The sequence below is a fragment of the Phaenicophaeus curvirostris genome, chromosome 18 (assembly GCF_032191515.1).
Source record: "Phaenicophaeus curvirostris isolate KB17595 chromosome 18, BPBGC_Pcur_1.0, whole genome shotgun sequence".
In the NCBI taxonomy this organism is placed as follows: domain Eukaryota; kingdom Metazoa; phylum Chordata; class Aves; order Cuculiformes; family Cuculidae; genus Phaenicophaeus; species Phaenicophaeus curvirostris.
The window spans coordinates 5,561,548-5,587,607 of record NC_091409.1 but is presented as its reverse complement, the minus strand read 5'-3'; the positions used below and the strand labels follow the sequence as shown (position 1 = coordinate 5,587,607).

Here is a 26,060-nt window from a genome sequence, read left to right as displayed (position 1 = left end):
GCTGGAAGAGCCAAGCCCAGATTAAAAACAATGTATTTGGGTAATCTCAGACTAGTGGATTGCTTTCTGTTTCCCAAAGGATGGATTATAGCAGTCCAAATGGCTAAACTAATTCCTGTCACCAGTGCGAATGTCTTGTTTACTCCCAGCCAACATTTGAAATGAAGTAACAAGGAGGTTTTGAAAACCTACTGCAATGACTTGGAGATAAAAGTACCCAAGATAGTTACTACAGATGGTAAAAACCAATTCCCGCTCAAGTTTTTGGAGAGGCAGAGTACTGCTTTTTTTTTTTTTTTTTAACATAACATTTCAAAATTCTGCTCTATCAGAAATGTCTAGTTGTACCAAAACCAGAGCGCTGGGAAAGAAATCAGCTGTCTCTGCCAATAAGAAGAACTTCTCCTCTTCCCCATAAAAATCCTGCCATTTCATTCATAAATAAAATAAGCCACAAAGTCAGTTGTTGGCAGGCTCTCACTTTTATCTTTCACTCACTTGAGAAAGACTAGCAACATCACGTTTTCAGAAAGCCAAGTGTAGTAATCATAGAATCGGATTTCATGTATTTTTAAAAGCATTTGCAGCACCAGAGCTCCAATCACTTTTAAAGGGAATATAAACATATAGAAATTCGGAAGAAGCAACTCAGAGCTCCTGCCTTCCTTCATTTCTTCATTTCTTCAACATGAGATGAATATGCTGGGAAGGGACTTCTTTCTAAAGGAGACCTCAAAAAGTTAGCAACATTACACTACAAGCACCACAGAGCTGAAATACTTATTATCTCAAATAAGCCTGGATGACATTTGAGATGTCTCGACACTTACTGGCCTGCCAGCAGTCTGGGATCAACTAGCTCCTCTTCTCTCATTTCTTTTTTTCCCCGTTCCTGCTTGCTTGAAGTCTGTGCCCATAAAATATTTAGCAGAGGCTCTTCAGAGCATGATATTGCCTATCCTATAGCCCCAGTGCAGATTTACTGTGCTGCTGAGACAGATATTCTGCCACCAGAGAAATCAAAAGAGCCGATGGGGTTGAATTACTGCACCAGGAGCTCAGCGTCAGACTGACAGTCTGGGCTCGATCCCCGCCCGGGATGCCAGTGTGAGCAGCAGCAGGCAAAACGAGCTAACATGCAGAAGAGATCTGGTCCCTTTTGCATGATTATAAGGAGAAATGTTACTTTTCAGAATGGAAAACAGAAATATGAATGTTTTGCCTGTTTCTGAGCCTCAGCTGGGGACAGCTGACCCTTTTTTACCTCTTGTTATTTTCTTCCCAGTGGAAAAAAAAAAAAAGCAATGAAATCTGGAATTCACACGTACTGCTAAATTAAGCTATCGGTTGGGTAGCATCTCCTTGTGGTACCACCCATTTCCACAGCAGCCTGACATAAATTTCATAACCTGGTTTGGTCCCCTCCTACCCCTGAACTTTGTAACGACCTGTCCATTTCAACCGTTCATAGCCTTCCCTATTAATCCACACATTCTGTGCTCCCACCATTATTTGATCTTTCTCTCCTACTTTCATTAAATCAGGTACAGATTTCCTACATTTTCTTGATGTTTTCCTGTATTAGAGCAAGTATCTGCTTTTAACCTGGCTGTCCGAATGTACCTTTGATCCCCTAGTGCACTCTAAATCCCTATAATTTTCCCAATTAGTTCAGGGGATAGATGTTCCTTTGTTCCACCTTTGGCATTTCTTACCATTAGGCATCCAGGAGTTTAAATCGGGCTGTTGCTAAACTGTCCTCTTTTAATAATTTTTATGAAGTGCAGTCCAATTATCTTTATCTTCCTTGGGGATCCATTCAATTAAGCGCAGTCGTAATGAGTGAATGGACACAGAGCATTGTAACCATATTTACATCCAGATTAATGGGAACCAGGTAAGATAACTTTAAAGCCATCAATATTTTAATACCTTGGCTTTTCATTTTGCTATCTTCAGTGTAAGACACATTTAGAGAGACTAGCACAATTTGAGAGGCTGAGTTTTTAATTTCCTCCTTGGTTTGTGGAAATGAGGGTTTAGAAACAGCAGCAAGCTACAAGAATTTGTCTTAAAATACATTTCTTGCAGGTCAACTGAAACACTTCTCATGACACAAAGCAAGGTGGAATGCTTTGTCCAGTTCCTTGGACATTTCATAAATGGAAGGCAATACAAGAAACCAGTTATGAACCAGTGTTTTAGCAGAGATGCCAAAAGCATCATTAAGTCTCATTAAGGAGCATGTGACAGAAATACTGAGCTAGAAACACCTGTTCTGAAAGGGATTTTCTCTCCTCTTGAAAGACAAATGCTGGATGTGGAACATGGACCTGTCTTTCAGGTACAGAATAGCTTTGAAATGTTGGTTTTGCACCTGATTTGAGGTGCCTTTGCATTGCAGGAGCAAGGTAGAAGGGCCCAACGGAGACTGAAAACCTGGTTCTGTTCCAACACAGCTTAACATAATAGTGTCATAGGCACTGATAAATGTGTCAATAAGCATTTGGACAAATAACTGGCACCCAGGGAATTTATCTTGGTTGTAGAAGTTTTAGCTGAATAGGTCAGATTTGTTAACATTTCAATTTACACAAATCTGCATTCCAAATACTGCTTTTCGGCTCCTTTTCCTAACAACAAGAAAATGTCAGCAGCAAATCCAAATTTACTCCTCTAATAGCTTTCTCAAGATTTCAGGAAAAACAAACAAAACCAAGAAAACAATCTATGGTACAGGTCTGGGAGTGCTTAAACACATTTTTCAATTTAGACCTAATGCAACTTTGTGTTAATAAACCAGAAACTTTTGCCAATTCCAGATGTAATCCTGAAATGCAGCAGAAAGCTGAGGGAACAAGCATGTCCCAGTGCTTCAGGGCAGCCCCAGGACAGTGCCCAGAGCTGGTTGTTCTGCCTCGATCCAAGTGTCCCTTGCTCAATCTGGAGCTCGGCTGTGGGACACTCAACACCACATTTCCATTTACAAAGTGCCAGTTTGCCTTGATTTCCCAGACTCAGTCCAACAAGGGAACTAACATGAAGCATATGGTTCCCCTGCAAGTTCTTACAATACTTCAGATGCAAAGAGACAAATCAGAAAAAAGACAACCGTTCTGCCTTATCCTTTCCCCCTAATTATCACCTGCCTCTTTTTTCAGCTGATTTGCTGAAATTAAAATCTCTCTCCCATCAAGCTATCCCAATCGAAGTCGCTGAAATTAATACAAACCAATGACCTTTCTCTCCCTGTAAAGCCCTACATTAAAATGCTAGCCCCTACTGATGTCACGGGGGCAATAATTGTTCTGTCTTTTCCATAAAATCAGCATTTTCCTGCCAGAATTCAGATCTCTCCTCCAAGTACTCAGCCACTCTTCTTCCAAGGGGTGCCGGGAAAGTCTACAGCACTTGTTTCTCCTCTTCGACTGCAAGCACGCTGCAGGCTGCAGCATTGCCTGCGATAATCTACCTGCTTAAGATTCAGCTAACTTTCCAGTTCACTAAACAAAAAGAGCAGGGAAAGGTCAAATCTGCCCTGGGTTGTGCTTGCAGTCGGCCACGTCAGGTAGGAGGAACAGGCTCTGGTGCTCCTCCTGGTCCCCTAGCTCTGCTTCTTGCCTTCACATCTGGAAAGCTCTCTGCTCACCTGACCATCTCCTTGGAAAGCCGTTTCACACAGCATCTACCCCCAGGTTGTCTCGCCCTCAAACTGTGCCTTGGGCAAGTCCCAAATCTGCACCGCTTCCAGACAGCAGCCTGGGTCTCTCTTGGTCCCACTGGCTGCCTCGGAGCACTCCTCTTCCTGCTGAGCTGTTGCCGGTGCTTTTATCTGCTCCCAGCAGTGGCTCCGCAAGCTGCATTTGGGACTCCTCCCAAGGGCATCATGCAGCTCTGAGGCTAAAAAGAAGCCCCACATGTGAATGTAACAGGCACAAACCTCAGCAGAGTGATGCCCGTCAACTGACACTCAGCAGAATACGCTGCAGAGGGGCCAAATCATAGAATCACAGAATCACAGAATAACCAGGTTGGAAGAGACCCACTGGATCATCGAGTCCGGTGCTGCCAGGGCTGACATGCAAGGAGAAGGAAATCTCTGACTGACATAGATTAAGAGAAAAATATCACATCAAACTTACGATGCTCCACAGATGCAAAGACCGTGATCTTCATGCTGAAATTCAAACTTTTAGGGGCTTGGTATTCAAGTCAGGATTTGGGCTTTGCAAGTCAGCAATCCTCAACAACGGGAAACCTGGTGTGATGGCTTTTAAACTCACCTCTCTGTCAAGTCCAGCAGCCACAGTCACAATGTCTCCTGTCTCGCTGTTAATAGTAAACATGTTTTGTGATGGGCTCTGTGGGGTCTGAGTCACAATGCGGTATCTCACCATCCCGTTTGCCGTAGTAACATCATCTGCGTCATTGGCTGTCACTGTCATCACGTAGGTACCTTGGAACAAGAGAAGATGAAATATCAGGACTGTCTCATTGCAGAACAGATTGCATTCCCATTGACTCAGGGTCATGCATTTTACTGAGAAATGCTGTGGGGTAGACATCCCATTTCAATCCAGCCACCTAGGCAAAGCAAGGATTATGAAAACAGCAACACTGCTGAGACTAGATGATTGGTAAGGATACTGATGACACATAACTGGTATATAGCGAGAAGCCATATGAGAATATCTATGATTAACTTCTAATTCTTTCAGTGACTGTAAGTTTTAGGGCAGCATTTTTTGTCCTATCATTTCATATAGATTCTCATAGGTGATTTTTTTCCATGCAATCACTGCATTCACATGCACTCAGAAGTATAGTAAAGTAGTAGAAAGCCCATCAGGCTTCTCAGTAGCTTTAGAAGGACCCCATCAATACGCTCATGCACAGTGCAGGAAGAAACTGCCTGCTGCCTCCAGTCCTTGGAGAAATGTCCATCTTTCTGGCCCCTTCTGGAGGGTAAAAAAACGTTTCTGCAGAGCAAACGGAACAGCTGCTGCCCAGCAAGACAGAAAATAAGTGATCTGGTATGTGTGGCCAGCGATGCATTGAATCATTGGTTTGTTTCTTGCTAATCATCAGTGTCTTCATTTGCCTTGCAAAAAACAATCCCTACTTTCTAGATACTGTTGGGAGTGCACTGATGCACTGACAGGCTCATTATCACTGGAGTTTGGCAGCGGGATGTTTTGCTGAAGTGGGAAATTATCATTATGAGGGTAAAAGATGTTACTTGATTGGATGGACTCCTGCAGCTGCATGGTCCTGCGACCCCCCTAGTGCTCACAGGGCCCAGCTTTATGCTTGTTATATTGGTAGGAGAGAATGTCTAAAAGGGCAGACGCACACTGCTTACAAAAAGCAATCTGCAACACTGGATGCATCTAATGATATGAGACCCGAAAGGAGGTGCAGAAGGCAAAGAGAGACAGTGAAACCAGACACAACCTCATTTAGTAACCATAAAAACCCAGTAGCATCAATGGAAAATGGAAGGTACTGCTTGAAGACTGCTCATTTGGGAACTCTGAACAGATGAACCAACTTAAAAGCCTGCCGTGCTGGAGGAGATGCAAAGTGGTCCCAACAAGAACCTGAGATGATTCAAGATGGAGTAGTGAATTGTTTTACAAGAAGAGCTGAGTTTGTTTTGCCCACTTGGTTACATGCGAGCCATCAGCAACCTCGGGGATATGTGACTACATCAGTGCTGCACTGTGTCTCATCTAATAAGCCCAGATCCCCACTTTGGTCACAAAGCTACCAAACTTCCAGTTTAGAGGAAAAATGAGAGCTGGAGAGCTTGCATCTGTTTGCAAGGGGTTTTAAAAACATTCCCCGTGCTCCAAATGGGCAGGCCTACCAATAGCTTCTGCATGCCTAAATTTATACCCTAGCCAAGTGTCTTTAGGCCTCTTGGCACGTAGGCAGCCCCCCAGTATCTTCCCAAACTTTGGGAAAACAACATTTCCCAGTATCAGCAAGAAGTGGCTCGTAAGTTTGTATTTTTGCACTGTGGAAAGTGTTTTGCTGATCTCCTTCCATCTAGCTCAATTGGGCTCTTTGTGTTCTCTATGGTAATACATACCCCTGTGAGTATTCTTAGTTCAATAAGAATTATAGATTAAAAAATAAATGAATGTGTAGAGCAAATTCTAATGATGAATACATTCCTATCTTTCTGCAATAATCCTGATTCACATTTGAGAAATGAAAACAAACTATTCAACAACTTTAACATTTTTCTGATCAATAAACTTCAGGAGAGGGAAGGAACATTGAATTGAAACGAGGCCGTGCAAGCAATGAATTTTCGCCTTCCTCTTCAAGCATTCTTTCTTCCCTACTTTGCAAAACCAGTTATCATGAGACAACTGATACAAATAAAGAAGCCAACCCTCAGATAAGTACAGGGGAAACGTACAGGAGAAATTTAAATAGGAATTGTGCTGAATGAGATGTTTGATTTGGAACTTATGTTATCTTAATGCATTCTATACTGAAAATATCTCTGAACAGAATGTCAAAACCTGGGGCTAATGAAAACAGAAGTGTAAGAGGAAAACAGAATCTATTTTAGGACACATGCAGTGTCTTACAACATATTTGAAAAAACAGGTGTTATTTTGTGATTCACTTCTAGAGCAAGAAACAACTCGGAAGGGGAAGTTATTTGGGCTACTAAGGTCAGACAAGAGCACCCTGCAGTTCTGGCCCCTCCTCATCTGGGACCTCTCAGACCATACTGTGGTTTCCAAAATAAACCAGGACATGTGAGAGATGGTGGGTTCCCAGCTTGGCAGGGAAACCCAACAGGCTGTAGCTGGGGTGGACATGGGGTGAGCTGACACAGCTGTACTGTGGATGGAGGGTACAGCAGGTCTCCTTCACTCTTTCCCTGATCTTTTTGCCTCTTTTCTGCAATGCAGGTTGGACTGAACACATCTGCTCTAGCAAGAAGGACTGTTTCAACAGTGTTTGACCTACATCCCCATAAAGGGAGATGGGGCTAGACAAACATCTGTAAAGTCATGAAATGAGCACTGGGGAGCTGTATTTCAAAAGGCAATCTGCTCCCTATCTCATATCTTTAATTTTGACTACCAAACCCAACCACAGAGAGGAACTTGGCATTAATTACTAACTTGTAACTTAATAAAGCATCCTCTGCAAAGGGCCCTGTGTGGCTGCAGCTCTCTGCAGCACATGATGGAATTGCAGCAGCTGCTTCCTTCCCTGGCTCTCCGCTGCTCCCTGGGGCTGCCTGTCTGACCACAGTCTGCTGCAAGCCGCCTGCAAATTACTTCTTCCTCTCTGCAGTTTGGATGGTGGCCGATATGTCCATTCCCATTCCTATGCACAGACATTTCCCACCTGGCATTGTTGACCCAAGAGTAAGAGTGTGACAGCATCTCCTGTTACCCATGCTGAGGGTACCACTTCCAAGGACTTCTCCCAGCTGGTGTAACCTACATCACCGTCTATATTCCACTCAGTATTCTGTACTTCTAATCTGTTTTTAAGCAAAGTTTATCCTTTAGATACCTGTGTGTTGCAGTGAATGACATAAACGTATATCTGTGCACAAGAGTATTCAACAGAGTGATGTGGATATATACTGCTACCGTGCCTAACACCTTCTGGGTGCTGTATAAAGTCTTCCACTATACTAAGCTGTGTCGTGATGATTTACCTGCTATAAAAGTAAATAATGTCTTGTTTCTATGTCCTATGCATGGGGATATATATTCGTATACTTCATATAAAAATAAGGGAAATCCATCCCCATATCCAATCCCTATTACTACACAAATTAGGCAAATATACAGTGGCAGCCTGCACATTGCTTACATGCTTGAGGACTGAGGTGGGTATCGTTAGGGTTTAAGTGAACAAGTACAGATTGCCCAGTCTGGCCCACAGGATGCATGTATGTGTTTTGTAGAAATCAGAGTATTAATCACAGCAGCTTTAAATCCCTGTGCCCTTCCCAGGCTGAGACTGGTAGCAGTAACCACAGACCAGAAGCACTGGGGAAACTCCTCCAAGTCACACTGAGGATCCCCCTGCCGCACTCTCCCACTTCTGGGTCAGACCTTGCCAGTGGTGATGGAGCTACATGAGAGGTATATAAATGGGGCAAGAGGGACTTTATGCTTCCAGTGTGTGAGAGAAGCATTAGCTTTATTTTTCTGCTCTGAAGGGCCTGCTCTCAATCCTGCTGACAACATTAAATGAATGCACGTGGTGCTGAAAGTTGGGAATTTGCCCCAGCCTGCGCAGTGTATCACATAACGAATACTCAGTCCAGACGGTGTTTGATGTAACTGTATTAAACTACACACCTACTAACTCAGGTAGATAACCTGTTGAAAGAAAAACATTTCTCATCAAATCAGGCACACGGTAAGTTAAATAAAATACCTAACCTAGTACATCATGTCAATATTAAATCAAATTTGTTGCACGTTGAACAGCTCTTCCGAGAAGCAGATTGAATTATCATGCACAGCTAGTGATGACAAGATTACTGTGCATTAGCTTTCATTAACTAATGTGCCAAGTTCATATATCACCTGAGTTAAAATTAATGTACGGCATGACGAAGGAGATCTATCAAGAGACGGCAAGACCCCAAGAACCTGCACATTCACAATTCTTTCTCTTTTGTTTCCTAGAGACCATAATCTCTGTGACTGTATTTTGTCAAATGAGATATTTTTGTTTCAGTCTAACAATGGATGAAATACAAGAGAGGTGCTTGAAAGCAACCCTTATGGAAAGCATTCCCATTAGAACAATTAAGCCTTCTACAAGATAGGCAAACTAAAACCTTACAGAATCCGAGGCGATGGAAGCAAAGGGAGATAACTTTTAACTGTATATTCAGTTTTGTTTATCAATTTTAAAATTAATGGCATCTGCTTGTAAAAGGCAGCAAAAAGATTTTGTTAGGTTCACTATATCTCATTTGATCTATACACGTTAAGTAAAAAAGAAGCAAAACAAGAAAGATAGCTGCCCTGTGTTTGTCCAAGCAGATAAGCACACAGTTGTAAACAAATGTTTCTCCCAAATCACTCTGGAATCTGAGAATCCACTTAATTCTTTCTAGCTCAGATGGTCCCAAAGCAAGCTAAGGACTGATAATTCACACCACATTGTCTGCAATCTCTGCTCTCCCATCTATGCATCTTCATTTCTCTGTAAAGATTGAGCCTTCACAGTTTTATGGCGTACAAACAATATCTTAGCACAATTGTGCTCCCAAAGACTTTGTTACAATTGCTTTATAATTGCCATTTTTCTAAGCTGGTTTGATATCCATTAGTTAGATTTAATGCATGTTAAAAGAAAGAGCTAATGGGCACTTATCAGGAATCCAAATTAAAAAAAAAATAAAACCACCTTTCACTTTGCCCTTTATACCACATATCACTATAAAAATACTCAATCTTCTCTGTCTATTCATGTGATATAAAGAGAAAAAGCTAAAACTTCATCCAGTTTTTACCGATAACGCCAATTCTTTACTCAGCTTTATCTTACAGTTTGTTTTTTAACGGCTGGTAAATGGTTGCAGAATCATTAAAGGTTGGTTAACCTTCTCAGTCTAATTTTGACCTACAAGATACTTAATTTAATCATTCCCCCATAGAAAAGGATTGAATCATTATGTGCAGACATGTGGTGATGGCTGTATTACATTAGATCTTCATTAACCCAAGTTAATAATGGCTTTGTACTAATGGAAACCTCCCTTTCCTCCTAATTTGTTTTTTCCAAATTGGAAAGCTCACTTAGTGAATACTCTGCATCCGATGCTAGATAGATAAGAGGCAGTAATTGTTGATAGGAAGATTAAATACTGAAAAGCGGTGTAAAATTTACAACATCTCCTAAAAATAAAATTTTCAATTCAGAAGAGCTTCCTGGTATCAGTTTTCTTACCCACAGGGGACAGGAACCTCCTGCCCCTACTCACAACAGAACACTTCACCCTCTAAGTGATTTTATTCATTGCAACAAGGTCTCAGGAACTGAAAGCACGGTGGAAAAGCAAAGATGTGAAAACCAAGTTACAATTTAACTGCATCCCACATGCTCCAGATAGAAAACTGAATAGAAACAGCACTTCCCTTCTGAATGATACTCCTTCAGTCATAACTGATAGCTACGGTTATTATCTTTCCCATTATTTTTGTAATCATTGGCAAATTTTGACCTTTCAAGCAGCTAACCTAATTCATAAAGGATGCCACTTCCTAATTAGTGGAGACATCAGATTCTCAGCCTCAAACAAGGCAAGAGCCAATCTAATGAGAATAGAGCAAGCGGGTCTGGAGAGATGACTGAGCAAGTTGAAGAGGCTGCTGCCACCCGGAACTGAAGTAATTCCTTCTTACTGTTAAAAATGAAACAAATATCTCCAGAGAGAAAATGAACGGACATACTGGATACAGCAAGCAGATGGGCGCAGCCAGCCTGCAGCCTTCCAAGACCCCAGGAACCAACAAAATATAACAAAGGTAAAACTCCAAGATGGGCAAAACCACATTCAGACTCTGAGAAATAATTCTGACCGAATAAATCGCAAGCCTCAGCTTGGCTGAGTTATTGCAGATGATTCCTCTTGATTCCCAGAGGCAGGTTCAAAAAATGGAGAAAGGGTGACTTAGGACAAGATATCCCAAACACTATCACCAAAGTGTGCTTAAAAGTACGGTGAGGGTTCGAGCTTACCTGAAGGCAAACACAGCTAGCAAAATCGTGCCGACACGGCAGCACAGAACCTGAGACTTCACACGCCTTCCACAAGGCTTGAATCTAATCCTTGAATTTTGAGAATATAATATGAAGTTACATAACATAATATAATAGCTATAATATCCATTATACCATATAATTTGTAACTACTCACTAAAAGGAGTCAGAGAGTGGACTATCGCAGTGTCGCCACCCTTCTAGAGTGGTCTCAGAACACTATTTCCACTTTTTTTTCTTTATATCAACTTGGCCTTTTTTTTTTTCTGAAGGGAACATCCATCAGCCTGGGGATTTGCATTTTTTCTCACCTACAGTCCTATAATTTACTTCCCTGCTCTTGGGACCGAATTCTTCTGAGAAGGAAATTAAGAGCACAGATTTCATAACCACTCACCTCGAAACAAAATGGAAAGCACTAGCACATGTGTTTGCAGAAAAGCAATTTCTTATCTTAAAATTGTGCTTGGCTGAGCAAAAGAACTTAAAAAAGAATATTGTGTGTCCTAAGTCTGCGTGTATTGTGTAAGAGACCAGAGTCAGGCTGGACAAAGCCACTTTAATAGCATATAAAGTGCAAGGGCAAGAGTAGCACCTACCCAAGCTGCAGAAGATGGCACTGCAGTGATGCACATATCTCAGCTTGGGATGAACCCAGAAATAATGCTGTGGGCTGAAAAGCTCTGAGATGACTGGGATCTATTCTGTTGAGACCTACACTCGCTCTTGAAGATTTTACCTTTGCAAGATCTCTCTGAAACATACATCATTTGCATTGTTTCTAGCTCCTCGCGCTATCAGCTGGAACGGGCCCCTGGCTCACACCTCGGCATCCCAGTGCCACGTTCCCACCAGCAGCCGAGTCAGCCCAGGCCCATGAACCCGTTCAAACGCTCTGTTGAATTAGGGCCTTCCTAAATAAAGAGTACTACGATCAACCTACTTCCAAGCTGGTAAAAGAATATTAAATGTTTTAATTAAAAGCAGCACTACAGCATTTTGGTTTGTAATGAAAAAAAGGGTTTTCCCTCGTTGTCCCATTCATGTTAAAAAGTGAAGCATCTTTTCTTCAGATCTCAGGCGTTGCTGCTTTTGTTTCCTCCCCTGCGACCAGGCAACACTTGCCCTGTTCCTTCACTGAAAGAACAACCTGCAGGACATTGGGCATCACTCTATGAACTGTACTCTCAGGTTGGAAAAGAGGAACAAGCCAGAAATGCAGAATCCACATCTCCACATGACTATAATATATATAAAAATGCAACTATATGCCTTAAAAGATTAATTTCACAAGCCTTAAATTGCAGTTTAATTTGAAAACTAATTCAGCCTCATAATTGGCTTTCTGTTCAAATCACTGAGGCTAAAGATTTAAATTCTTAATATTCAGATGACTTTCAAGTTTCTGGCCCCATCTGTGCATTAGTCCATGGTGTTAATCTCTGAGGGAATCTCTGCTGGCATAGAAATAAAATAAACAAACTGGGACACTAGTAGAATAATCGGCTTTTAAAATCCTTGGGTTTTTTATATACTGCTTATTTTTATGAGATTCCTTTAACTCAATTTGCCACATATAGATTTGGCTCCCAGCTATTTCATTTTTCTTGTGGCACGCTATCAACAATTATTGTATCACAGTTCCGTGAAATCAGGAGGAGACGGGGAAATTTTAAATTACAACATTTCTCATGTAAGAAATACTAATATTCCTTTATTTTGGAGGACTGTCCATACTTAGCACTTTCTAATACCACTCCCAGAGAGGACGGCAGCAGTAAACTATCCTACACAACACTGCGAGAAAGGAGGAGCTGGATTAAACCCCTGGTTAAAAGAAGCCACTTGGACTTTTGCTATTGACTTGAAAGGGACCAAGATGTATCCAGAGAGTTAGTGAACCAGAAAGGATGAATGGGAATGGAAAAGGCCAGTCTGACAGGAACAAATTGTTTTGGAGAGATGTGTTAATTTTTGACGATCTTTCTGTTAAAACAAAATAGATACAACCCAGAGCAAAGCACTCGAGTCACCGCGGAGCATTTCACATTGACCTTTTCAGAACTGAACGCCTCAGTGAACTAAGACATCCACATCCTACCGTAAGGTACATTTTGTGGTGGTTACAGCAAAACTAAGCTTCTGCAGTCACCAAAATAATCTTTCTCCATCACATTTTTTGTTTTGTGATTCAATTCCTTTTTTTTTTCTTTTACATTTAAGCATTTTCATTCTATCTTATTGAGCGACGTTTTTTGGAAGCTGTGGAATTTCTTCTGAAACAGCAGTCCCTGAGGACCCCCCTGGGATGCTGCAAGCCCAGTGGTACGAGCGCAGGGATTGACAAGCAGTAATTGCTGTTGTGCAGAGGGGAGAAAAACACCCCAACCCTGGTTGCCTTCAGCTGTAAGGGCAGCGGAGCTTGCGTGGCGCAGCTCACACGTGGGTTTTGAAAGGGCAGCAGAATCCTCGCAGGGCAGGCAACGTTGGGCAGCGAAGCTGTGCAAGCCATCCCGCTTTATCAGCGCTTGAAAGGCAACTTCTGCAGCTCCAGGAGAACTTTGCTGATTAAGGCTGCCAGAGGGACCAGGGGAATTTCAGCTTCAGCTTGCAGCTGCATTTTTAAAACTTGGCTGTGTTCTTCATATAGAGGCAAAGTTCAAAGAGGCAGAACATTATTCAATATGAGTAAAACACGGTCTTTTAAGATACATTTTCAAACAGTGGCATGTTAAATCAAAACTCATGGACGGTTCTGTAGAAAACAAAATCTTGCATCACTATGCCTGTTCCGCAATTCTGGAAGGGCCTGTGTTTACACATTTAAATTGTCCATCTGCATGACCTTAGGCTAGATAAACTAAAAATGCATTAAAATGTTTTCCAGAGAGCACCAGAAAAGGAAAAAGAAATGCAAATCAGTTTAAGAGCCAGCACACATTTAAGAATGTAAAGGGGCCCAGCTGTGACACACGTGTTCACACTACAGAGAGCTTTACTCCACAAGAACAAGCTCCTGATTTCAAGAACACTACGCTACAGCACAAGACACTATTTCAATTAAGTTATTATAATCTGAACCAGCAACAACAACCTATTATAATTAATAATACTTGATGATTTCTTTTCTATTCCTGTCAAGGGTTGCTTCAAGGTGACTTGCACACCGCAGAGAGCACACTCCTTGGAAACCTAGACAGTCTGCTTGCTCGGCAGTCTGGGAAGCCCCTCCACTTAAACACCACCAGACTGTCTCTAATGAGTCTCTTCACATTGCTGCCAATTCTTCCAGCTCTAAGACAATCCCCTTTGAAGGATATTTGTATTTTAAACTAAAGCAAACTCACCTCTTCCAGGGAAGGCTAAGCGCCCAGCAGCATCACAGCATGCTGCAGGTTAGAGTATGCATCCTTCCAGCATTTTTGCTGTCTCACTCCACCTCCTTTTGGGTTATTCGCTACACTCAGTAGGTCACATCTTACTTGGCCTCCCTCCATCCCCTGGCAGCTGCCCTACAGGGTCAGAGATGGGGCACAGCGCTCTCCTCCAGCTCGCTGCATCCTGGCTGTGAAGCGGGGACCAGGCTACCCTCCGGACGCAAAGCCCTGCCTGCTCGCTGGATGCTTTGCCCCACGCCCTGGGGTTTGCTGTGGCAGCACCGCAGAGCCCTTTCCTGTTTACTTTGAATGGGATCTGCTCTATCGATCCCGCAAAAGCCTTACAGGGGCTTCCCCTGCAGCTCAAGGTCACCGTGCCCTGCTCAGTCTGTGCTCGACAGCATATTCTTGACAGTCTTCCTCTGCAAAATTTTCATGGGTAGAGCTTGAGCTCCATATGTCAGTTTTTGGTTTTTTTTTTAAATCCAGGCAAAATTCCTACTGAATTCAAACAGTCACTGGCTGCTCACACTAGCTGCCCTCAGAGTCAGCATTTATTCGCGATACTCTAATTCTCGAGCTACTTTTCTCACAAGAGGTGCGCAGAATTATGAAGAACGTTGCAGGTACTGTGGTAATTGAGTAATACTGCATTTTTAATCACAGCCATTATAAATGGGCATATGGAAGATGTGAGAAATAACAATTGTACAGGATATCCAGGGAAGCATTTTCAGTCCTCAGCCACAGTTCAGCAGCAATGAAGAGTGGAAATGAATGCTGAGCTCCTGTAACATGATAAGATTTTTTTGGTTTGCTTGAAGCAAATCTGCACTTTATACATGGATATACACACATATGCATATGTATATTTATAGATACATATATAACTTATTGTTGAATCAATACTGAAGACATTTTGCTGTTACCTCCAAGAATAAGCAATATCTTTCATTTGTTGACCATTCCCACAAAGAATCAGGAATTCTGCTCATGTATTTTTTGCTCTTGCAAAGGCTGATGTGGTACCTCCTTGGTTGTTAAAATATCCCGAAGCACCTTCAACTATAAAAAAGTTTCCAAATCTCTGCAAGATCTGCTCTTAGCTAAATACACTGTTCAGATTTGTCTCTACACAAAATAGGGATATGCAACTTTTGAGGTAAACAGGGAGCACTCAGACATCCACAGTAAATCTATGACCTCTCTACCACATTCGCAAAGACAACATCATCATGTTTATTGCCAAGTTCGTGGAATGAGGGCCTTAGATATCCAAGTTCCCAGGAGGGTCTACAGAAGCAAAGAACAGAAATTCAATACTAATATAAACCTTTGAAAGAATACCGATTAAATAGGAAAGAGGGGAAAAAACCCATCCCAAATACATCAAAGACAAATGTAATTGCTTTTGAATAAAACCAGATTGCTTTCTACCTACTTGCCTTAAAGGCAAGCACTCCAGCCTGGGATTCAGAATATCAAAAATCACTGGTAGAAGCAGAGGCAGAAGTATTCTATAGGCAAACTTATCCTATTGTGATTAATAGCTCAAAGGCTTATCTGGATTTCAGACAAGAAGAGGATGCAATTTACTGCTTCTTTCACATAAATGAGCAGAGCTAGTTAAAACATTTGGGAACACTTTGAATATTGATCTGTCCTAGAATAAGATGTAAGAAATTTGATGTGCTACGGAAATGTTGTATCAATCTTCAAACCCTGACATTCCCCAAAGTGGCCTTCAAACGTGAGTCAGAACATCCTGTGGGAAGATGTCACTAGAGCCCTCATCTCAGGGACTTCTTGTGTCCCTTCTGCTGAGCAGGACCGGGATCAGTGCTTTGCAGCTGCTATGTCACCACTCAAAGCAGACCAGGAAGAAAGCTGTACCTATTCTTTCCTCAAAAATAATGTCACGTTCCATCCCCACCGTGTGTCACCACAGCAGCCCATTTCTCACAGTGCTGAAGGACAATCAATCACGACTGCGAATCACCTTGTTAAAAATAGTGGCCACCGGAGACTTTCTGATGACACCTCAGGCAGCGGAGAAGCCGTGATAAATGTTTGCTGACACAAAACAAAGTCACGTGGTATTTAACCCCTCAGCCAGCAAACAACTGAGCATAAAATCTGTCTTGGAAAATTCTCCCTCCAATTTCAGGAGATGCACAAGCACACTGGTGACGTTTTTCACAGTATAATTTCTGTTTAAAGAATAAGTACGCTACTCTTAATAATGCTCAGCAATAAGCTAAACCAGCCCTGTATTGGAAACTGCAGGGTTACACTGCACTTAAAATAACAAATCAATGATATAGTTGAAAAGAAAATGTTAAAGACCCTCATAAATGTTTTTTTTCCCCAATAAGTTCACATAAAAGTCATCACTTGTATTTCGTGTACAGTTTACACCCTCGCTAATCTTTCACCCATGAATTTTTTGAAATTCTACTTCAGTTTTTTCCCCTGTTCCACCCTCTGTAAGACAAGTCCATGGGGATGGAAGACGAACCGGCAATTTCAGTGGGAATATTTCCACATCAGTAGGTGTGCATCAGGCCCCAATAAGAAAGTGTTTCCTTCGCACCCTGGGACATGGATCCACTTGGAGCCTGACTGGGTGCCAAATATTGAGTTTGCAAATGGCTGAATTAAATACCAAGGAGGCAGATATTCAGCATTTCAGGCACAGGGTCACTTAGAGGCCACTGCTGGGTTTGCTTTCAGACCTCTGCAGTTATTAACAGCCCTGTACACATGCAATTACCCTACAAAACTACTGCTTTTGCAAATTCCACCTCTAGGAAGCGACTACCAGGATTCAGATTCTCTCTAACCCAAGTCTGCACTTTCTCTGTATCCAGAGAAAGAGATGCCAGCATATTGTTCTCACCTCCCTCAGTCTTCAACAAAGAGCCAGCAACAGCAAACCCCTCCTATATTCCCTCAATTTTAAGAGGAGGCAAAGTCACCACGTCAGATTAACGTTTGAAAGCTGGTGATAACATTAAGACTTTTTTTCAACTGTACCTGGTTTAGAGCCTTCATCAACAGAGCCATTATAGACTTGGTTTATAAACTCCGGTCTGTTGTCATTCATATCAATCACATAGATGTAAAGGTCAATAGGATTCTCCACCTTGTTTCCATTCATATCCACTGCATGAGCCCGGAGCTGGGAATAAGCACAATGAAAGCATAATATCAGCAATTGGATTTGTTGCAGAATGAGAGACCATGTTTTGTAGGAATTGACTTCACCTCATAAATACCTTCTCAAAATTGAACTAAGAGGGTATCTAACTCCAGCAGAAGGCCCCAATGTGGCTTCTATGTAGACTATACACAGAGACAGTTTCTGAAGGCTTAACATAATACTGAAACATTATTTTAAAATAGCAATTGTCAGTGGAAAAACTTTAACTCTGGTGTAGTGATGCCACCTCCTTCACTTCTAACAGACCACTATATTTTAATTTTTAAGATGTGTTGAACCTCATCTGACAATCTGAAAAGCAAATATTGCTCAGTTCCAAACACAGGGAGGAAATGAGTTTGATGTGAGAGGTTTCTTATGGGAACCTGCAGCCTTTCATACCCACAATATCAGGGATTAATAAGTGAAGAGGTTTCAGAACATCATCAGAATTGTTTATTCTTTGATTAATCATTGTCTCTAGGAACAGCAGTAGCTACCGACCCCATCGCTCTGTGTACCAAAGACATAAAACCCAGTCCCTTTCCTTCAAATAATGGGAGCCCTTGTGGCACTAGGAATGAAATATCTTAAATATTTCTTAACTAAAATATCCAGGAACGAAGCATTACAATAACTGGAGCCACGGTGTTAAGTCTTCAGTTAAACTGGAACTGCAGCTTTATCTTATTAGCAATAACCATCAGCAATAATGCTCAAAAACAAGAGCATCTGCTTTCTGAACAAAAGGGACAGATACAGCATGTCAAAATGAGTAATTAATAAAACAAAGCAATCAACAATAGTCTGGAACAATCAGTAATCAGGTGAAAAAAATGGATAGCTTTCTCATTAAAGGGAACAGATGGCTACTCTAAATGGTGTGTGCGCTGAATGGAACTGCCGATGTCGGCTTCGGAAAAAGCAGACAAGCGAGGAAAGGGCTGCACGGCCCCTGACGATAGCTGGGCAGCAGAGAGGCATCACCTGGGCATGAGCACTGCAGATTGTGTTTGCCATCCCTCTTCATTTCAGCACCTGTGAGCATCCCTGAACCTCCAGATCGCCGTGACAATCGGGGACGGCGCTGAGTGCAGCTGTGTGACATCCCACAAGGCTGGCGGGATGAAGAACGAAGGCTTCCGAAGACATCAGCTTGGTGCAAGGGCTGGCTGGGAGAACGGGGCTGAGGGACACGGCAGCTCGTGTCGTCAGAGGGATCGAGGCCTCTGGTCCCTCCCAGATCCCTGGGCCATTGGGCTGCTGCCAGGAGTCGGAGCTCCTGTGCCAAGGAGGTCTCCAGCTCCTCTGATGCATGACAAATAAATGTGCTAATTGCATTAGCACTGGTTTCCATCTTTTGCTCTCGCTGTGCTGTGATTGATGCAACATTCTCCTCCATGTACGGTGTTCAGAAGACCAGGGCTTAACAAAAGAAACCGCACGCTATTAGGATGAGCTGGATTAACATTTAATCAAGCAAAGAGAACGAACTGCCACGTGAAATGAGCTGCGATAAAAACTTTTTTTTTTTTTTAAAGGAAGTTAAGCAGTACTTTCTCTTTAAAGACTCAAGAAGTCCAGCTTCGTTTTCAATACAGGATGTACCATTTGTATTTCACGACTTGTAACGCTCTTAATATCTGCATTTCTTGCCTGCATAGAAACTGCTTTGACTCCCACCTGTTGAGCTATCCTTCATCATGTCAGATACAGCAATTCAATAACTTTACCAGTCAGAGGTCAGACTGTCTTTGAAAAAAAGTAATTCAGAGCTAAAATTAAAGTTATTATCTTCAAACTGAGGCAGCACTGGGCTCTCTCTTGCTGCATTTCCAGCAGCGGAAATGGTTCCATTCAGAGATAAAGCAGAGAGCAAAGCTGGTATCTTCCCCCTCAGATCTGACTCTCCCCCTGCAAATTTTTAATTACATTTGATAGCTTTTGTTTGAAATCTCCAGGAGTAAAGGATTTCTCAGCAATGCACATCTATCTGCTTGTTGCACTCCCTGAGCAGATGTACCCATGAACGCGTGTCACTGCCTGCACTCAAGGAAAAAAAGATTCAATAAGCAAGACTGCAGGAATCTCATCAAACCTGCCGTGCCACGCACGAGTGTCACCTCTCCTCTGAGCTCGGCACCAGCACCTGAGCTGAGTTATGGGAGGGAGGACAGTGCCTGGGGACATGGGCACTGGAGTTGGCTCTGGTGCCCCGACTTAATGGCTTTTAGGCAGCCAGAAGGATGGCACCCGCTTCCCAAGCCCAGTGCAGAGCACCCTGCACCTTTACATGCTGAATTTTGTGCTGGTGTTTGTAGCTGCTCTTCTGCCCTCCAATGCAGTTGATCCTGTTGCCCTCTCTGCACACCCCTCTTCTCTCTTCTGCTCCTTCTTTGCCTGACTTCAGCGACACCGTCTTCTTTGTTCTTCTTGGAATTTCTTGCATGGATTTTGCCTATTCATATTCTTTTAACAATTTTCTAACACCTCTGCATCCCTTCACAACACGTTGCTCCTGTGTGGTCAGTGCCAACTGCAGCAGAGGGAGGAGAGAGGCTTGAGTCAGCAGGCTGAATCTAAACTCAGCTCCAAGGGAGTTCTTCCTAATTAGAGACCATTCCCAGTGGAGGGAGGAAAGGAAGGACCCCAGTGAGGCAATCTATCCGCTGGGAAACTAGTTGTATCTCCACGGCAGATCAGACTACATTTCCTTTCCTTAATGAAGCTTCTCCCGTATCTTCCTGCCCTACTCTTTGTATTAATTAGGCATCCTCAAGGTGGACAACACACTTTGTTCTGGAGTTGTTGTTCAGACGATGAGACAGGGCTCATTTGTGTGAGGCGCAGTTTGAGTCCGATGCGGTGCTCTGCAGCTCCAGCTGTCATCTGCTCCCACCTGCGACCACGTGGATGTTTTGGTGATACAGTGACAAACGGGACAAAAAGCAGATGCATGCAAGTGCTCTACGGCACTGGGCAAGGCACTAAAGGTGATGGCTGTGCCCCATTAGACATACGCTTCATTTAGAGCTGAGAAAACCATCACTGAGCACAACCTGGACCACGGGACACATGCCAGACGCAGGTCATGCATACATATTCAAATGGAAGCTGGTGGATAGCTGGAGACACCGTTAAGAAACATTTATAATGTTGGTTTGAAATATTTACACTGTCCCCAGGAGGGAGAACATGACAGGAGTAGAGGAAGAATAAATAATACGAAATGAAATACCTTGCAGAGGACTCTGAAAAATTAATACAGGTAGCCGGCTAACCTCTAGCTAGTGTATTGCTGCTGCACCACCAGCCACGGAGCTGACTCGATATTCTTTAACAAATATTGTTTAAAAGTAGGACAATCATTGCTATCACATTCAGCAGCAGCTACCACCGGTCTCTGAGGTTTTCCTACTGACAGTTTCCAGTGTAAATGTAGCTGTTGGCATACAAATCATTCAGTATCATGATTATTGATTACGCTGGAGGCTGGTGGTATCTGAAGGTAGTTAGTCAAAGTCAACACAGTGAATTGTGTTAAATATGAATATTACTTATGTTCTAATACCACTAATACAAATATACATTATCAATCAGTGACAGAGGCTTTAAGCAATAAGCATACAATGTCACGCCTAATTTGTGTGCTCTTAATTGTGATTAAAAGTTCAAATTAGTGCATTGCGACACAAATGGCTGGCATTACTCACTAGAACTTGGTTCAAAATACTGGAATTAACTCTTGTTTATCCCTTTATTTCCAGTAAACCTTTTTGTATCCTTACACTTTGAATAACTACTTCTCAGACTGTAACCCTCTGGTTCTGCTCCAGCTATTTCCCAGACAGCGCTGCATCAGCCTGATGCTGAAGGCAGACACGTGCGTCTGGGACTGGATTAGGACTTGCTTCAAAGTTTCCCCATAATGCACATTACTTGAGTATCATAAGCAATGACTACTTACTGACACGTTTATGTTGATCTCTTTCGAAAACAGAGCTTGAAAATGTCTTGGAAAACTAACCTGCCAATTTACTATCCCTTGTACTTGCCAGGCCTAACTGCAGCTTGATATGAAGCCGGTGTCTGGATCAGAAAAGACATTCAGAGTCACTAATTCTGTCAGCAGTACAAACGGGACTTTGGGAACGCAGCTAAATAAGGCCAAGAGAACTCATGCATATTAAATATTACTACCTGCTGAAACTTATTTAGCATGCAATAAACATTAAGGGTGGACTACAAGGGGAGCTGCAACGACGCACGGCTGCTGTAGCGAGACGGCAGCAAGATGTGGGAAGGCGCTTGTGTTTGTGCTGGGAGCGTGCCCCACGGCTGCGTCCCCAGACGCGGGCTCTGAAGATGCTGGAGCGGCTCCCACAGCATCACTCAGCGCAACATGTGCAGTTCTGCACCGCAATGTGGTATTGGTTAAGCGTCTGCAAAGCTCTTCTCATTTTTCTCTGCTCATATTTGCAGCTGACTCTGCATCTGGGATCCCTGCAAGGTCCCTGGAGAGTTTCTACTCTGGTTTGTAGCGCAGACAAGAAAACAGATGAGGCCAAAATACAGCTGAACTTGCGATCGCTGCCACCGCCAGTTGTGCTGGGAGGTTAACACAGGAATGCCAGCACTCGCTGCACCTGGGCAGACACCGCGAGTCCCAGAGGCATACACAGCTCTGCATACATCAGGCTCAAAAATGATCCTCCCTATAAGTTGAAGAATGATCTTGAAAAGAGACGAAGCTCTGCTACAGAACTCCCAATCTAATTAGAAAAAAATCTGTTTCACCTTAGGGAAAAAGGTAGGTTTCATCAGACAAATGGCTTACTAAATGCAGGGAGAGTTAAAACACTACTACTTTAAAAATGGTAGTCCTGAAGCAATACAGATAATTATGCATAAGAAAATATGTGTTGAAAATGCAGGAGTTAATGAAACAGAACTCTTCATATGTAGCCTCACAAACACTTGCAAATTATTTTTTTTTTATAATTAGTTTTTAGATTACCTGGGAATGAAAGCAGCAAGGACAACACTTGACAGTGGTAGAGGTGCTGAGAAGACTTCATTCTGTTTAGGGCTGCAGAAAATCTGAAGCTGTATAAATGCACCCATCTTCAGCAAGAGCAGCGAGCCCATATTGGACAAGAAGCCCATGTCCTACTGGGAAAAAAGCCCAGGGGCCAGGGATGGTGCCTTACAGCTCAACTGACATCCTTTACCCCAGCTGAAGAGTTAAGCTGCTAATCTAAGACAAAGAAAACTCTACAGCAGATGTCAAAACCAATTTAAAGATGGCCAGGTTCTGCAGTTCCAATCCAAGCCTACACCTCAGTGTACCTTCTCCAGTGCTCAGTATAAGTCTGGTTCCAAGTCTGTCTTTCCTTTCAAATAGGGACTCAGCTACATGAAGTGGCATAAATTCACCGACTTCTATGAAACTTGCAACAGCCAAGACAATGGACAGTATTGTCCTTCTGGAAGCCGGACTAATTTTTTCCAGTTTCAAGGGCAGTCCATTCATACTTTAAGTCTCTCACATCCGGGTCATTGTGTTGTTCATGGTGTATTTACAAATGCTTTGTAAAGGGTTATTAAATAAACAATGGAAGGGTCAATGAATCATCAATCCGTTGCTACTGAGGCTGAAGGATGTAAAGGTTCTTTACAGCCACAACTTAAAATGTTCTCCGTCAGCTTCTACTGTTCTACTAACAAAGATTTTCTGTCACTCACTACTCCTATCTATAAGCTCTCATAACATACTTAACAGTTATTCACTCTCTACATCTTCCCGTATCCCTCAGAGTGCGAACATGCCTATTTACGTATCGATGTCACTAGTTCAAGGTTCCCATAAGGAACAGAAAAGCCTTGAAATCCTGTGGCACGTACGAAGGAGACTTATCCAATCACCTTTACCAAGGTAAGAATTCAGCTTACTGAATTCACTGTAACTGACAGGTTAAGTTCGTTATTAGAGGGCACATTATTTGTTATTATGAAGGGTGAAATCTTTTCATCATATGTTTTTGACTGAGAGTGTTTGAGCGTAGACAACACAGTGGCTCCATCAAAAGTATTAAGTTGCTTATTGTATTATTGACTACACTGTTATAATAACCTGGCACTGCCGAAACAATATCAACAGCACTGAGATGACACACATTGTATCTCAAACATTCCTTTTTCAAAACAACCTCTCTTCATATTTTCCTAGGCACAACAAACAAAATAATTGTTCTTGTTCACAGAGGATAAAATAATTTTCCTTCAAATCTTCTTTTACCCAGGGGAAATCTCTTTTTCCACCCAACTAAAGAGGTAATCTATTTTCTTTATCCTTCTACCCCAGTCCAGAAGCTGTGTCAACATGGTTAACTGGATACCTGATAAAGCTGACAGAATGTGCATCTACGACGGTGCAGTTAGAAATATGGTGTCAGTGGAAGTGACCCGTACCATTTCACTGACATTACAGCATCCCCGGGAACGGCTATTACGATGCCGATAGACGTGGCTAATGCTGATACAAAGCAATCCACGAAACAACCTTTCACAACCACTCCAGGAGAGAACTAAAGCGTAGATGCAGAAAGTGTTTGAAATTTTGCAGGGCTATCATGCAAGGTGCAACACATTTTTTTAGCAATTTGTGGAACTCTATCTGCTGTGCAATTACAGCGTGAGGTACAGGGGCTAGGATTTATATCAAAACATAACAGCCAATTACACCCTAAGTATTCTGCAGGTAGAGCATTTTCTGAACTAGGGTAGTATGAGGCACTATTTTTGAGTGTAATTAATCATAATCAATTTCCTCCTATTTAATATTAGCCTATCTGCATATTTAAAAACCTGACACACCTCCATCATACTGCCTGAACATCTCCTAGTGATTTAAAATGAGAAATGACTACACCAATTATTGCATGTTTAGCTGCAGTAATGATTCTTAAATCAGTATTTTCTCAAACTAGGCTGAAGTAGCGATTGGCTTCTTATGGTTCTGAGGAGTTTAGTCCATATAATAAGTTTGAATGGATTTAATAAGCAGTATGAAGTCTCACTGCTTTAAACAAATGACTCTGACTTTGTGTCCGAAGAGGACGTCGGCTTAATGATGCTCTGCATTGGTTTGGCTGACTTTACAAGGGCAGTTTACACTAAAAGAAATCAGAAACAAAGCCAGTATCTCCATACACACACAGAGCTGCTCCAGCAGAGTAAGACTGAGACTCACACTGTTAGTTAAGCCAGAGCACCCCTGTGTAGTCAGCAACTTGGGTCTTGGAGGACTCACAGGGAGCTAGTCCACGCTGTGAACCGGGATCTGATTTTGAACAAAACCCCAGTCTTCCCAAAGCTGCACGTCCTTTCTTGAACCCAGTGACTCTGGTACAGTTTTGCTTTGTGCTTGTGAACCTAGACAAAACTCAAGATGGTTTTTGCTTACATGGTAGGAAGCTCTTTCTTCTCTGTCCATCGGGCGAGTCACATACATCCTGCCAGATACAGGGTCGATGCTGAAGACTTCCATTGGCGGCTGGTCGGCTCCCACTCCAGTGATGCTGTATCTGATATGGATCTCTTTGTCCTTATCAGAACGAATCTGGATGAAATAACAAAGACAGCAATCGATAAGTTTTGGACAAAAGCCATATGGATGTTTAAACAACTTTAAAGATCTGAGCCTGAAAGCTGCATAAATGTAATATTGCTGTCAATTTTGACAAGGTAGCTGTAAGCCAAAGGTTTGGGGAAAAGCCGAGAAGTGTGTTCCACATATTTTCAGCTATTTTTCTCCTCTGTTATTCATGATGATTCTTTAGGAATCATTGAAATTCTGACTTTTTGCCTTAGATGTGGAAGAATCTTTAACAGCACAAAAAATGCTGTTTACATGTTATTGAAACCCTAGGCTCCTAAGTGTCCAAATTTTTCAGCTACACCCAGAGTCTCCTAGCTATTAATCACTTCTAAAAACACTGTCTGAAAGCTCCCACATCATATTCTCAGTCCCTGTGACCGTGCACACAAATACTATGAAATGTGAAGACCAGGGCTGTTTACTCCCTCCTTCTCCAACCCTGCTGGCTTGACAAGGCACAGCTGGGAATGCCTGGTGAGATGTTACCACTCCATTTGACTATTTGTTGCGGAAAAGCATGTTTGGCACATTGCTTTTGAAAGCCCTTCCTTCCTATACCTTGAGAACAACACCACAAACCAAATACAGCATGACAAATTACATGAATCTTAGATACAGAGCTGAGAAAATAAAAAAGGGAGGTTAATATGTTGTCCTAGCAACCCTGACTATCTCTTTAAACCCAAATTTAATTTTCTGATCAAATGCTGAAAGAAGTTCTTGCAACAGCATGACTATTCCTGAAAGAAAGTGCAAGGTACAAATAAATTACCACCCCCCCGCACCATCACAAACTGTCTTGGCACTGTAAAAGCGATGTGCATAAATTTTTCCCTAACAGATCTATGAATACAACAAAGTAGTGGGAAGATAATAGAAATCTTGTAGCTGAATGCACATTAGCATCTCTGCTACGGCAGCTGCATGCTCAGAGGAGCCTGAGTGGGCTCAGTGTGATGCAGGAGGGCTCTGTGCCCCCCCAAACAGCCCCAATTTGGGGAGCAAGGGTTGTTTCCCAGGGGAAGAGGAGGCTTCGCTTGTCAGGCAAAGG

At 42.4% G+C, this 26,060-nt stretch overlaps 1 protein-coding gene across 2 annotated transcripts in view; it reads right to left on the bottom strand.

The window, feature by feature from the left end:
* CDH4 (cadherin 4) overlaps nucleotides 1-26,060 on the bottom strand; it is a 430,462-nt gene that overhangs the window by 72,645 nt on the left and 331,757 nt on the right. For both annotated transcript variants that reach the window (XM_069872039.1, XM_069872040.1), the window contains exons 5-7: nucleotides 24,815-24,970; nucleotides 17,184-17,328; nucleotides 4,284-4,456 (exon numbers count right to left, since the gene is read on the bottom strand). In XM_069872039.1, the coding sequence (XP_069728140.1) occupies nucleotides 4,284-4,456; nucleotides 17,184-17,328; nucleotides 24,815-24,970 (474 nt within the window). The remainder of the gene's footprint in view (nucleotides 1-4,283; nucleotides 4,457-17,183; nucleotides 17,329-24,814; nucleotides 24,971-26,060) is intronic.